Here is a 15,551-nt window from a genome sequence, read left to right on the forward strand (position 1 = left end):
CATCATCAAGTTTTCAAGGGTTGTTTTTCTTGCCGGGGAAGTATATTTTATGTCGTCTGAAAGCGCCCACTAAAGTTTGTAGTGGAGAGGGTTTTGAAACGCGGTGTTCGCTCACCAAGTCCCATTTTCCATTGGCAGACACGCTGAGGTTCAGCAAGCAGCGGCGCAAACTCAGAGTTTCTCCCTGAGTGTTTGAGAGAGAGAAAGAAAGAGAGGAGCTGGAGAGCCTTTGGTGCACTTTCTGATAATCCACGCTGTTGTGATGCGAATTCCCGTAGATCCCAGCGCCAGTCGGAGGTTCAGTCCGCCGTCCAATAGCCTCCAGCCGGTCCCAGGGAAGATGAACGATGTGAGCTCTCCAGCCGGCCAGCCGGACGCAGCGGCGGCGGTGCCAAGGCTGCGCCCCCACGAAAACCGCAGCATGGCCGAGATCATCGCCGACCACCCGGCCGAGCTGGTCCGGACCGACAGCCCCAACTTTCTCTGCTCGGTCCTGCCCTCCCATTGGCGGTGCAACAAGACGCTGCCTGTCGCCTTTAAGGTGAGTCCCGGCTCAGTTATGTGTGGGTATATTAAAAGGTGGGTAAACAGTGTGAATCGTATTCAGTGGAAGTGAAGCAACCACTAAAATGAGCCAAATGATTTAATAAAGAGCGAATGCAGGATTGTTCTGTAAAGACTCAATCTCTATGCAACTTGAATTTCGGATTTTGTTGTTTATCCTCTCGACTCGTGTTCCATTAGACTTTTTATCCCTTGCATTTATCACTGTTTCGGAAAAACATATTGTTGTATGTTGTTATTTCAAATTTTAAATAGAAAGTTATCAAAATAACCGGTTAAGCTGCAATGTGATTTGGGAGTTTTAATGTTTATTCACAAACAAAATATGTGCAGAAAATGCATTTTAAAATGAAAAAGCATAAAAGAAAGGTGATGTATAAAAGGCCAGAAAAAATGTTAAAGGTTTCGTTAAATGTGTCTATATCTAAAAGAATGGAGCATGTTCTTATTCTCTTTTCACATTTTGTATACAAACAAAAACTTTTTTTTTTATTGCCAATAATCAGTTAATACAGTGAACTATAATATTGTGGTCATTTAAAAAAAAAAAAACCCTCCCAAGCAGTGAATAATAATAATGCCACAAACAAAACTTGGTTTTCATGATGATTAATTACAATTTTCTACATTAGGCAATTAAATATGTTAAAAAATATTTTTAAAATATATAACAGTTACAACCACATATGGTCTACTGTAACCGAAAGTATTTTAATGATTATACTAAATTATTGCTTTTAGTCTTCGCATGTTTTGTTTAACTTAACTTTTAATGAAAAGAAAATCAAAGATAGAAAAAGATATATTTTAAGATGAGGCAAAGTAATTATTTATATATTTTACAGGAAAGGCACTATGAATTACTTGACAGACATTATTTAAAGGATGGATCAAAGACACACCAGAGTGGAAATTTGTAGCTGTAGTCTAGCTCCAAATCAAATGTGACACTTTTTAAAATATATGTGCTATTTAACCATTCCAATTACTACAGCTCTGTAATTATTTCTGCTCTTTAGGCCTACTCATGCTCTTTTATCTGCATCCAGGAATCTAAATGATAACACGAGGCATCACTGATTTTTTTTTAAGACTTTGAAAGCATTAAGCATTTGACAAGCGATTCACATAATCACATTTATCATGATATCAGACTGCTTCAGGAGAATGAAATTAAATCAATTTATCAACATCATTTGGTGGAGGATGGCATGATGTAAAACTAGTCTGTCACATTAGCTAGATGAATGCTTTTATGAGTGAAACTGAGAATAAAACTGATGTTTGATTTCATTCAGCTTTTGGCTTTTAAACTGAAAGAATTTTTTTATTAAATTTTCTTCTATAATAATTTTTCTTATTTTCTTTAACCATGGACAGAGATAGAGAATATGTTGTAGCATATTGTGGAGGAAGGTAGTATTTTATCAGTTTTTGGCCATTGGACAGGGGTATTCTGCCAGAACATTGATCAAAATAGTTCCAAATTTCTGCCCTGACCTTCATGCTGCCTGACAGGTGGTTGCCCTTGGAGACATACCTGACGGGACTGTTGTCACAGTAATGGCAGGGAATGATGAGAACTACTCTGCCGAGCTGCGGAATGCCTCAGGTGTGATGAAGAACCAGGTAGCACGTTTCAACGACCTTCGCTTTGTGGGCCGCAGTGGAAGAGGTGAGGCCTGAAACATTCTGTGCTCCTTTCCCTGTACACTACTACTACTCAGAAGGGGCTATTAGGTTCAGTGGGGTGGATTAGTGGTCACATTCCCTACGTGGCAACCACATAATGATGTCTCTAACTCCGGGCTCAAATCCCACCGCCCCTCTCCTAAAGTCTGAGTGGTGAATCATGTTGCTGCTTCTCTCTTTGCTTTAAAATGAGGGTCCTTTATTTATTTATTTTTAATCTTTTAACCCAGGTGAGACAGACAAGCCTTGTAAAAGCCACCATCTCCTACTTGTGATCTTTGCCCTTTAGTTTAAGAAAAAAAGCTTTGGACAATGATGGGATGTGCATCAGTCCAGCATCAGCTGCATAAGAAAGTGCTGATCTGATAACAACGAACAAGTCTTTTTTTTCATACTTTCCTTAATGTTCACCTGAAATGACCAAGCTCAGGTCAGGCTTATAAACATGTTGGGTGGTGCTGCAGCCCTATAACTGATCACTCGCTGCACATATACTCAGGCTGTTAGGTAGCGAGGCAGAGGCAGACTGCTATTGGGTCAAAAGGCATTCCCTGAATATTTGGCATCACTAAAGCAACTCTTTGCATAATTTGCCATCTTGTTACTAAATCATCTTATTTATGATTTGAAACTTGGCACTGAGGATGTCCTCACACCCTCTTTTCACCCTCTCCAAACTTTTCTGGAAATATTTTCTTAGAGTCTCACAGAAAGTTGTCATCTATGATAAGTTGGTGGTGATAAGAGCTGTCAGCAGCACTACCAGTGACTTTTCTTTTCAGTTTCCTTCACTGTTGTAGTTGCAAAAAAGGCAGGAATCAGTGGCAGTTAGGAGGGTGTGACAAAGTATAGAGATGAGAGGAGGCATGGTGGTTGGACCTGTTGAAACAGGGACCTTGTGTGCGTCCCTTCACTGTGACACAGAATCTAGTCACAGGAAGTGACATAGAAACCAAGAGAGATCAGGCTACAAGGTGTCTGAAACAAATACCCAGCAATGACAGAGATAAGTCCAAGCAGAGCGAACTTATAGGATGTAGATAGATAGCTAAAAGATCTGTGTAGAGAGGTGGGAAGAGCCAACAGAGATGGAAAAGGATTGATAGTTACAGGGCATAAAATTGTTCCACTGTATGACGAAAGCATGGATGGATAGGACAGGTAACAGAGAGTAATCGGATACTGTTGATAACGTCATTGGACTTACTAGTAGTCTACAGGCTTGCTTGACACTAAGCCCAAATTAGATCGCAGGTAGTAGATGGCAGCAGCAATGATGGCAGGGAGCGCAGGAAGGTGACGCACTTGGTGTCCCACTTTTATCGTAGATCACTAGCTCTGCTTCACCCACATGCGCCTCAAACCAGGTGTGTGGGGCACCTGTTGCATCTGGGATCTGCTATCTCCCCTGAATCATCTTATCGCTGCTTTGTAAGGTATGTTTATAGTGAGCTACAGTGTGCAACGGAAGAGGGGACGACACGCACAGGTAGATGGCTGACACTGAATGGACAGCTGCTTCAATGAGTTGCTGCAGCTACCTGCCCCCACTTCCTGTTTTGTGCATGCAGTCATGGTCACATGATGCGCCTGCATACCTCAGACGTTAGTGCTGCTGCTGACTTGGCTGTTGTGCTCTGATTCATAGCATTCCTCGTGTATGCACATAGGAACATACACACTTGCACAGACACACACTCAACCCCAAGGCAGCAACTGCTGGGGATTATCGAGAAAGGAAGTGACTATTAAAATGCCTCTCGCCCACTCACACTGCATTAGACAGGGAGAAAGTCTGGATAACAAGATACTGGCTCCTGCAGTCAATCTTCCATTTAGGCTTTGCCAAAGAACCTAAATAGACCCTCTCAAACAGCCAATGTTGTCTGTCGTTAATCCTCTTAAAGTCGATTTTTCCCAGTTTGTATTGGCCATTATGTGATCACAACCACACTTGTGACTTAGGGATGGTTTAGCGATGAATGCTGGTCATTGTCTCTGCAGATGGTATGTCATTTGATGTTGTTTGATGTCACCACAGGCAAGAGCTTCACGCTGACAATCACAGTATTCACCAACCCACCACAAGTGGCCACTTACCACCGAGCCATAAAGGTCACTGTGGATGGACCACGTGAGCCCAGAAGTGAGTACAAATGCACACACATACAGTATGGGAACATGCATGCAACATTTTGCTTATTTTCATATGCCTTTAAAGGGTTACATCAGTGAACTTCCATAAAATTTGGGGACTCAAGAGAGACAGGCTAAAAAATTAACAGTTAATATCAAAGCAGTAGAAGTCAAGATATGCTTATTTTTAGTCCCTAATATGGGTCAAGCTCCAGAAACACTGGATCCTACATTTCCCATAATGCACCAAAATAATATCTTTCATTAGACCCCAGATGCCTCTTAAATGCCTCCTTCAATCAAACCCCACACCTCCATATTGTAATGCAGGCTCAAATTTTAAGTCTCCAGCCCAAGCCGAGAAATACCCTGATGACATCATCAGGGTAATTCCTTTCAAATTTTAGAAAGAGCCACAGAAGACATTATACAACTGTTTGTACAGACTGAGCTGTACTCCTAGACCTTTAACTGTGCTGTCAGTGTGGCTGACTGTGTAGCTAGCCAATGGCAACAAATGCCCAGCTAAAATGGTGACAGATTAATAAAGTTAATTAACAAAGACACTGATTGTGTTAATTCGCAATCAGCTGGCTTTTAATTAGGTTTACCTGTGAAAAACCAGCTCAGCCTCCCATTTAACGGTTTGAGAGAAAGAAGAAAAATAAAAAGTGAGGCAGAATATTCCTGAAAGGGTACACTGGGTAGCAGAGTGCTAGCATCAGCTCATTTTAATGGACCATATAAAAACAACTGAGGAGGAAAAAAAACTTTACTATAGCCATCAGTGCCAACTGGTCTGGCATGCAGCTGTTTCTCCAACCCTCTTCCCTATTCATAAAAAAAAAAAACAACAAAAAAAACAAAAAAAACCCCATATTCATCATACCCGCCCACCGCCCCATCACATATGGCACCAGGACACACAGAGACACAGAGGAGCCGGGAGACAGTAGGATTAGTACCACCATTCGTCTCTGTTGTAAGAACCCTACCCTTGGTGCCAAAAAATGGCTCACACAATCGACATTCAGCGCTCATCAACACGCACCCTGAAACAAAGGCACATGCTTGTCCTCAAACGCACATGTACTCACAATCACGCCCACTTTTCCCCTCCATCCCTCCTTGCTCTCGAGCCATCTTGTTTGATCAAAAGCATTTCCTGTGCATCTGCTGTCCCTCGTCAGATGACTTTCAAACAAGTCCTGTTATTTGGTGGCAAGCAGATGGGAGTTGGAGCAGAATTTGTTTAGAAAAGCCAAAGTTTGGTCTCAACAAAGTTGCAGGCCAAAGTTGAGGTCCAACAAGCCTCAATGGAGGTGTGGGAATATGTGAAGGGAGACTGAGATGCTGAACTAGACAAAGGCAGTACTACCTGACGTCAGGTTAGGGGAAGGGACTTTACGCTTTCATCCGTTGTTCTTCCCTTGTATTTGCACAATTTGTGGTCTGAGAGAAAGCTTCAAAGTTAAAGTTTGCATGTTCTAACTACAGTCTCACGACAGTAATTTAAGCAATAAAGCCTATGTCATCATACGTAACCCCTGAACTTCTTTATTTTGCTGTTAAGTGGTCAGAATTGCAGCACCAGTGTAATTTACCCAGAAACTACAGCCAGAACACGTCTCTCTCAGGGGTCATTAAGCTGAGGTCGGAGGGTGGCAAAACACACATGTGCCCTCTAAACCGCACCTCCCCTCCTCTGGGTTTCAGCACGGAGACTTTAGAGCTGAGAGCACCGGCTGTCTCAAAAACTGTGATTCTATCTGTGAATGCTTCATTGACACATGGGGGGCTTTGTCAGCCATTACAGCTCTATTTTGTGTTAAACGAGTGAATAATTAGGAGGCCTGTGGTACACTCGGCCCCTAAAGGGAGCGGTCAACACAGAGAAAGAACAGTAGGCTGTCTTAAAGTTGATATACACTGGCACACTGTGGCCCTGCTCTGTAAAAACATTGCGTTGTTTACGGAAAATTAGCTGACAATAACACTAGATTTCAACATGGGCTGGAGACTGGTCTGAAAAGCTAAAATTAATAACCATTCTCTATGCTTTTATTGAATTTTTACACTTTTCCTGGTGTTTTTGGCAGTTTTTTGCTTTCCTGGTTGTGGGTGTCTCATTCAGGAAGGACATTTTGCGTCGGCATGTTTGATAAGCCTTATGGTAGCCATATGAGTCTTCCCCAGGGATGACATTTCCCCAGCGGTTCCTCATCTAATATCAGAGGGGGGATAAAGCAGGACCACCCATGAATGAAGGGGGCTCATATCTCTGAACTGTGGTGCTGAGCTTTAGCTAATTAATTTGGTGGTTAGAGTGACGAATATCAGTGAGGCCTAGTTTAAAGATCTTTCGTGTGATTTTCCTCAGAGGATTATAGTGTGTGTGTATGTGTGTATGTGAGTATGGTAAGTGGTTAGTCAGGTCCATCTGGCCACTGTGTTAGTAGCAGGAGGCTAACTCGGTTTCTGTGGCTCGCATTGTGCTTAATCGCTTGACAGCTCTTGGTTACCCTGTGGTTTGCCACTGTACCAACAACTCAGCAAGAGTGTTTGTACATGTATGTGTCTGTGTGTGTTCATGCGTATAGGCATGAAGACACACATATGCGTGTCTGTTTGCTCATGTAGATATGATTGCAGATGAATGTATGTCTGTCCTCTAGCGCCTGTTTCTGCAAGTGTGCACCCACATGACATGTTTTAGAGAGAGAGTGTGTGTTATTGGTGTCATTAGTCTAGTGTCTAGTGTAGCCACAGTGCAGATTTTGAGCAGAGCTAATAGGCCTCATTAAATGTCATTTTGAGCTAATAGACAGGGAGTGGCTGTTTAAACCAATATGCTTTTATAGGTGGTTCTGTCTCCTTTCAGCTGCTCCTGACGGTGGCTGCAGCCAGCTGAGACAAACTTCCTGAGTGATAATAGCTGAGCCGTAATAACACAATATACAAGGCTTTCTGTCCAAACCCACTGTTCTCATTATAGATAATTGATGACAGACAAACATAGGAGGTGACAAAAACCATTGTGGCGTCACACATACTGTGTCTTGCCGAGGCATATTGCAGTGGTTATTGTGCATAACTGAATGTGGTGATGTGTGTGTGTTATGTGTCTGTGGTGGAGGTTAGCAGTCAGGCACGTCTCTGCTCTCTGGTTTTTGAAGCTGCTGGGTCTGGGGGGTTCTGGGCTTGGGGAGGGGGTCGTGTTTTGGTTCGGTTTTGGTCAGGGTGTTAACAAGTCTGGTGAAGAAGCCCTGGTTCCTTACAGGCCTGCAGACAATATTAGTGGTTCAGGAGACCTGTCTGCCAAGCCAAACTCTTCCTGCGACATACACATACTCACACTCACAGACACACACATACCCACAATACTATCTTATGCAGATCTCCATCCCTGTACATTCACAATAATAGCTTTAATAATAATAGTAACTGCACATGTGCACATATGTGCATAAATATAATAAAGATAAAATACACTAATATAGAGACAAAGGGGAAAATTAAATGAAAAATCACACTAGAAAAAAAAAGTGGCTCATTGCAAATTTGAAATGTGAAATTTGAATATGAAAATGAATGCAAAGTGATTTGACATAAGACATAAGCTTAAGTTGCTTAGGCAAGCAATTTCATGGCTGTGGAGCCCACAAAGCAGGCTCTATCACCTCTAGTTACTAACCTGGCACTTGGAACAGACCCTTTCCAGAGGACATCAGGCTGTGGTCAAGCTCACAAGGGGTTAGGAGTTGACAGATGTATTTTTGGGGCTAGACCTAATTTAACCTTGAATGTAATTAGTACAATTTTTAAATCAATTCTGAAATTAACTGGAAGTGAATGGAAGCTAAGATAGGGGTGATGTGATCACACTTCCCTATAATTTTTTTTAAAGCATTACTGCCACATTTTGGACAGGCTACAATCGAGAGAAACTGAGTTAAATGAGTTCTAACAGGATGAAATAACAGCAGTGGACAAATTTTCTCCAGGTCAGTAGAAGACAGAAAAGATCTGATTTTGGATATTAAGTGAAGATATTTGAGTGAAGAAAGGAGGAGCATACAACCCTCTTGATTTTAGCATCAAAACAGAGGACTCTCAGATTTCTAGACACGTTTGTAACATATATTGAGGGACTGCCAAGGTTTTTTAAAGATGGGCTGAGTGAAGTTTAGAAGACCAAATAAAATCATCTCTGGTTATGCTGAATAAAAATTGTTGGCATCCAGTGCTTAATCTCATCAAGGAAGTTAATGAGAGTGACATGACTTCTGTTATTGCCAGGTGTTATTGATACATACAGTTGGGGGTCGTCTGCATAAAAAAGAAACTTACCCCCAGAAAAGGACACTTAATTAACATCTGAATCATACCGAGGCCAAAGCGTCCCATGGGAGGGACGGTGTTTTTTAATGGATTAATGATATATCTGACAGCAATGTCCCCAAGAGGAAGCATGTAAAACAATAGTGGGCCCAATACGGAGCCTTGTGGCACACAACAAGTGAGATGGGCAGTAGAGTATGGTGCATGTTTCCACTGCATGCACTCAGACAAACACCCACACACCTAAACAACCTTATTGGAGTCATTGCTAGGCTACACTCTATTACAAGTCCGCCATCTTCAGTACTGCTACGCTGGAAACAGTTTGAGCCTCCCTTAACACATATGTCATGACAACACCAAAAGGCCTCCAAACATTGCCATCAAATTCATGTGCCATTACATGCACTTGTAGGGTACTATTACCTGCTGTAAGGCCTGGGCTTTGTGTCTTACAACAGCCGTTTATGCTCAGTGCTAAACGCTGAGATCCTCACAGATTCTAATTACATTGTACCACAATATTTTAGATGATTTCAGCCAGCAATCATTTCTTTTCCTTGAATTAGGTCCAGAAATATAAGGCCATTTTATGTCTTTGGATGTCCATGAGTTGTCATTGACTGTCTCAAGCAACCTGTCCAAAAAATAGAATATACTTTTGTATAGGATCCAGGTAATTAAACCTATCTGCTGCTGCTTTACTCGAAGCAGCTTTTAACAATGGGATCCGGACAAATAAAACTCACCCAAACATCAGGAGGAGAAGGAATGAAAAGAGGGAGGGAGGAGGGGAAAAAGAGAGAAGAGAAAAAAAGACTTCAGGCTTTTCCAGAGGCAGTCAGTCAGTTGAATGTCTCATGAAGTTCCTTGAAGAAGTGCCAAGGCCTCTACAGCGCAAAACACAAAATCATTCAGTGGGAGGGAGAGACAGAGAGAAAGATAGATGAATAAAGAGCGAGAAAGGGAGGCAGAAAGTGAATTAAAAAAAGAGGTAAAGATTGGGAAAGAGGGTACAGAGTTGGTTGGCTCTGAGCTGCAACAAAAAACATCTCTGAGGGATTTGTTCTCCCCTGTTCTGAATCAAAACACTTTAATGCGAGCAGAGAGGTGCAGAGGGACCCTGTCTGAAAACCACACACACGCCAAACTGTGTGGGTGTGCGTGTTTCTGTGTGTGTGAGTGCTCTTCAAACTATAGACAATATTATACAAGTGTGTATATAGTGTTTTTGCTTTCAATAAATGTATTGCCTTTGGGAATTGTTGTGTATATCTGTGTGTGTACATAAGTGTGTGTGTGTGTGTGCCCTTCCCTTGCCTGGCTTGCTTCCTCCAGGCTGGAACGCATGGACCACACAGACGGCTGGCAGCGCTCCACGACAGCCTGGCTCCCCCTTTCTCTCTTTCTCCTTCTCTCCTTTTCTTGCTGCCTCATCTCCGAAACCTCCTTTCTCATCGCTCTTTTTCCCTTTTTTGTCTTTTCTCTTTTTTTTTCCAATTCTGTTTCTATTATCCTCTTCTTACCCCTCTTCTTTCTCTCCCCTCTTTTCCTCTCTCCTCTCTCTTTATACCAGACCCCCATGGTAGACGGGCGTCTGGCTATCTCAGCGCTTTTCCTCCCAAGCCAAGCTCTGCCAGCTTCAGATTGCCACCTGAAATAATTCATTGTTTCTGACCGCTCACAAAAACAACATGGCCACTGTGAGGGCTCCAAATAAAAAAGTGAAATATGGAACCAGTGTATTCATTCATCGACTTTACTGGCTGTTCCACAGTGAGATGACTGACACACACATACATACACACACAAACACAGACTGGCTGATTTAACTCAGGCTCCATGAGCATAGAGGTTTTTATGAATCAGCCCCAAAGATACATTCATTTGAGCTCACCCAGTGATCATAAACCAGACTGAAGGGCTTAGAGGGCATGACGTGACACCAAATTTATAAATTATCCCATTTATTCAGGATTTTCTGGCACTGTGCATTTTCCTCACGTTACTTAGTCAGGCAGCAGGCAGGAGAATTTCCTACTGATGTGTCTGCAACGATAGCTGAAACTTAATGTGTTGGTGGGGGGAGGAGGTTCTTTAAAGACTACGTCGACATTTTGGAAACATCTTCTTTGTCAGAGATGTATGTCTGTATGGTAAATACGAAGCTATAGCCAGGAGATGTAAGCATAAAGACTGGAAACAGGGAAACAGCTAGCCTGGCTCAATACAAAGGGAACAAAATCCGCCTACCACTGTGTTTGTTTAATATGTACAAAAAAACATTACTTTTTAGTATTACTTTTAGGCAAAGCCAGGCTAGCTGTTTCCCTGTTTACCCCAGTAGCTTCATTTTTATCTAATCTTCTTATCTAACACATGGCAAGAAAACAATTAGCATATTTTGCAAAATGTTGAACATTTCATGTAAACTTTTTAGCCTTTGGAACTAGTTACCCTTGTCATGTAAAACCCCAACACAAGCCATCCCAGAGCTAAGGGAACTGGGGTATTTTAGGAATATTTTCAGCTGGGACATATGAGGGAACAGCTAACCATCCATCAAAGATTTCTGTACTCAGACTCAGATCTAATCTAACGCTGCCATTAATTACAGAGGACTTATATTCTATTTGCCTACTTGCTGTTACTAACTGTTATCAGATCAGCAGGGGCAAGTTGAATCCAGAGTTATGTCTCTTGGACGGCTGAAATAATACTATTCTAGGATCAGTGTGCAACTGTGTGATTAGAGATACTACTACAGAGGTGTTATCTAATCATTATTAATCTTTCTTTAGTGTGTGTGTGTGTGTGTGTGTGTGTGTGTGTGTGTGTGTGTGTGTGTGTGTGTGTGTGTGTGTGTGTGTGTGTGTGTGTGTGTGTGTGCATGTCTGAGTCTGTACTATGGGTGTATGTGCAAAAGTATAAGCAACATGTGTGTGTGCAAATGTGCATAATTAAATGTGCAGACGTGTGTTTGCATATGTCCTTTCTTGCATGTGTGTTTCTATGTGTGTGTTTTGTGTGTGTGTGTGTGTGTGTAAGTTGCTCACATCTGGACTGAATCTGTCCATGTTTCCGGCCGCTGGCTGGGCAGGGAAGTGGCAGGCGCTATCGAAAATCTCCGCTGTTTTCACAGGGATGATGGGAATCTCAGGGACTTTCCCTACGGCAGTGAAATCATCCGCCTTTCCCGCTCCTTTAAATACCCCCGGCTCATTCCTCCACCCTGCTAGGGTTCCGATAAAACAGCTGAGACGGCTTGTGTTTGGCAACAGTTGTCGTCTAAAAGGTGTAATTAACTCATGAAAAACTGTATTTACTGTCAGGGCCCGCTAAACTAATGGACTTGAGGTCTAGCTGTTTGGAGTGTAAAGTGGACCTTAATGTGGTGGTTGACATGCTGCATTCCTATAAGAGAAAGAAATATATTTGTTTCCGTTAAACTGGGTTGCATCCATAGATTTCTTGACAGAATGGTAGTCCAGGGGTGGAAGCTGGGAGTTACTGCAACTGTGACATAAAATTTAAGTTACCAATAATAGAGAGCTGGCTTGTCATGCTGATCAGAATTGTCTTCATCTTCTTAAATATACATGTAAATATCTGTCTGTATTTTGGGATCTTCCTCAAAGATATCAAAATCCCAAACCCTCTCTAACTGTATTACCATTTACTGTACTCTGTGCTCAGCACTCTTCACAGAGTCTGTCTTCTGACCGGCTCAGACCCATCCAGAGGTCTTAATTTACTGGTCATCGGGGTCTCTTCCTCTCCATGTGCCTGCTCCCCCCTCGTGTCTGTCCCCCTCTGTCTCCCCTCATCTCCCTTGGACTCCCATTGCTATTTATTCCCATCACTAGGAGACGGGCTGTGCACAAAGCCCACACTGTGTCCAGAGGCTTTTTTAGAATAGAAATTCAGTCTGTTGAAAATGGAAACGCTATGATTGACTGGGCACAGCTTGCACAGGGAGATGAGGAATGCCAGCAAGAGGCACAAATTATCCGCAGGAATGATGGAGAAACATTATTAATGAAATATGGACATGAATTATGTTACAAAGTCCTCAATAAGCGGAGGTTTTCAAGTAGCCGATATTATTCTACGTTCCAAAGCAACTATGTTAAGAAGCTGATGATGAGATTGTCTGTTTATTTTGAACTGGATGATGCCAGTCCAGTAACGTCACTGTAATAAAAATCATGGTCTGTCACTGGCTCTTTTTCATTGCTGCCATTCTCAAGTCTCATTTCAAAGCAGCAGTATTTAGTATTAAAATTCCAAACAGTTGTTCCAGAATAAATGAATGTGTTGTGAGGAGTCAGATGGTTTATAAAAGCATTTCTGAGGCTGAAATAATTTTGTTCAAAGATGCAGTAGTGGAAAAATGCTACGCTGAAGATGAGGCAGTTTTTAAAGTCATTTTGCATTTATTTGATAGTGAAAGTGACAGAAAATATGCAGAAACAGAGAAAACTGGAGATGAAATGCAACAAAGCTCCTCAGCTGGGGGAGTTATTAGTACATATATTAGACAATTAGTCCACAAGGACCCCCACTGAGGAGTTTTCTGTGGTCTTTGATCCTTGTAATGATGCTTCAGTAACACAAAGGATGATTTTTCTTAAGGTCTCCTCTCCTCTCCTCTCCCATCTCACCATAACACCCACCCAGTGCTATAGGTGTACTGCCAGGCCTTTGTTCTCAGCCCAGGCAGGTTAGGCAGGATTCTGAAGTAGCTCGCTGTTTTTGCCTGAGCCAGCTGGAGCTCTGCCAAGCACAGCAGGAGTTTCTACTCTCCTCTGTTTGATATTTTCTTTACTGCCTTTACAGAGGAACTAGTGCGAGACCAGACAGACGCACTGACACAGTCCTATGTCAGTGTTAACAAGGACTGTGTGTGCACAGGCCTCTGTTTTTACCCCACCTTTGCAAAACTATAATCTACACCTGGGCCTATGGGCAGGTTTTGCTTTGGTTCCCACTACAGGACCAACAGGGCTGTGCGATCTATGTGTTTGCAATGTGCATGTGCTGTTTTCGTATATTGGAGGAGGATAGAGTTACCAGCCTGAAAGACTGATTAGAATAGGATCCGGAATATAAAGGGTGTAAAATTATCAACAGAGGAATGCAGGAAAAGAATGGGTGTAATATATTTAGCATAGGAGACGACTCCTGTGGGGATAATGGGGGAATGGCATGAGAGCTTGTGTTTACCTGAGGAAGAAGCCTCAGGTTAAAACATAATATACATGCAACTTCTCACTCTTGAGATCTCTCTCTTAACTTTCTCTTTCTCTCTCATGCAAGGTTTGTATCACCTTTTTTGCAGAAATCTTTGTTAATTAACAGGATGTAGATTCCCATTCCCAAAAGCCTCTGTAGCTCCTCTTTGTTTAGGAGCACAAACTACTTGTGTTTACCAAGTAAGGCATGGCACACACAAGAAATGAGTCATTAAATGTACATTATACAGGATAAATGACAAACTGTTATGCCAAGAGAACGGCAAACAAATTGAGATCATTTATCATACAAAGCCAAGCGCTGTCAGTTAATTACATCTTACGTTTTCATGCAACATCTCAGCAGTGATGACAATATAAACACTGATATCTAATAAAATTGTCTTTTATTACAGCCTGGATCTCTTTCTGTGACTGGTGCAACTCTGTTCCAATGAAAAACTTTTTGTGTGTCTGCAGGGCATCGTCAAAAGCTCGAGGACCCTCCCAAGACTGGTCTCTTCTCAGACCGCCTCAGTGAGCTTGAGAGGATGAGGGTGAGGGTCACCGTTCCCACTCAAGCCCCCCGGCCAACTCTCAATACAGCGGGAAACTCCTTCAACCCACAGGGACAGACACAGATAACAGGTGAGCACCCCAACATCAGCTTTTACCTTACACCCAGGAAGGACTGGGTTTGAGCACCATAACAGTAAGCATCCACCCTCCTGAAGCACAGCTGAGCAAAGTAATATTAGCCTACTTTTCTGTACTTGATCTTGACCTCTGACCTCTGGGATTACATGGTTAGTGGTCAACGGTGGTTGTATTGCCTTGTGTCGTTGAAATACGTTTAAAATACAAAATCTTTTTGCTGCACAACCTTTGTAGTTGGTTAGTATTAGGTGTTTATTTCAAAGTATATATCATCTGTCAGAGGTATCATATTGTGAAATGACATTAATACCTTATTTCTCTGTACTGAACAATGAAACCTTTTTATCCAGACTGAAAATAATTTTAGGCTTTACTACCTACCTTATTGTGTTTCATTTGGTATGTAGTATAATGCTTTCATGGCCTGCTTCCAAGAATTGGAAAGACACTTGATTAAGACTGGCCATCATTCAATATTATTGTATAGTGACTTTCATTAGAATTATGTCATTAGGATATGATGTCATTGTGTTATTAATTTTACAAAATTCAGTTATCAAAATGAATGATTCCACTGATTTTTTAATTAATATCAGACAAATATTTTTTATAATATGACAAAATTGATTTCAGACAGATTGCCCAGGCCTACATTTTATGTTTACATTCAAGGATAAGAAGGGTTAGCGAACATTTTTATGTTTTTCACATTGTATTTTACACCCAAACTGCCAAGAAAATCCAAATATAGCATTGTTGAAGAATTCTGTAAGAAGGGGGTACATTTACAATATGCACCACATTTTTCTAAACAATGTCCTAAAGGGTATCACTGAATAAGCAAGCAGGCTGAGTCACAAGCTGAGTCACCAAGTGAGCAACATTTACTGTATGGAAAAAGTGAAATATTAAACCCGGACTGGAGCC

At 41.8% G+C, this 15,551-nt stretch overlaps 1 protein-coding gene across 2 annotated transcripts in view; it reads left to right on the top strand.

Annotated features, from left to right (window-relative positions):
* runx2b (RUNX family transcription factor 2b) overlaps window positions 1-15,551 on the top strand; it is a 38,325-nt gene that overhangs the window by 17,688 nt on the left and 5,086 nt on the right. For both annotated transcript variants that reach the window (XM_040125333.1, XM_040125332.1), the window contains exons 2-5: window positions 279-541; window positions 2,083-2,239; window positions 4,298-4,402; window positions 14,448-14,615. In XM_040125333.1, coding sequence (XP_039981267.1) covers window positions 279-541; window positions 2,083-2,239; window positions 4,298-4,402; window positions 14,448-14,615 — 693 coding nt within the window. The remainder of the gene's footprint in view (window positions 1-278; window positions 542-2,082; window positions 2,240-4,297; window positions 4,403-14,447; window positions 14,616-15,551) is intronic.

This window comes from Xiphias gladius, chromosome 4 (genome assembly GCF_016859285.1).
Source record: "Xiphias gladius isolate SHS-SW01 ecotype Sanya breed wild chromosome 4, ASM1685928v1, whole genome shotgun sequence".
In the NCBI taxonomy this organism is placed as follows: Eukaryota; Metazoa; Chordata; class Actinopteri; order Istiophoriformes; family Xiphiidae; genus Xiphias; species Xiphias gladius.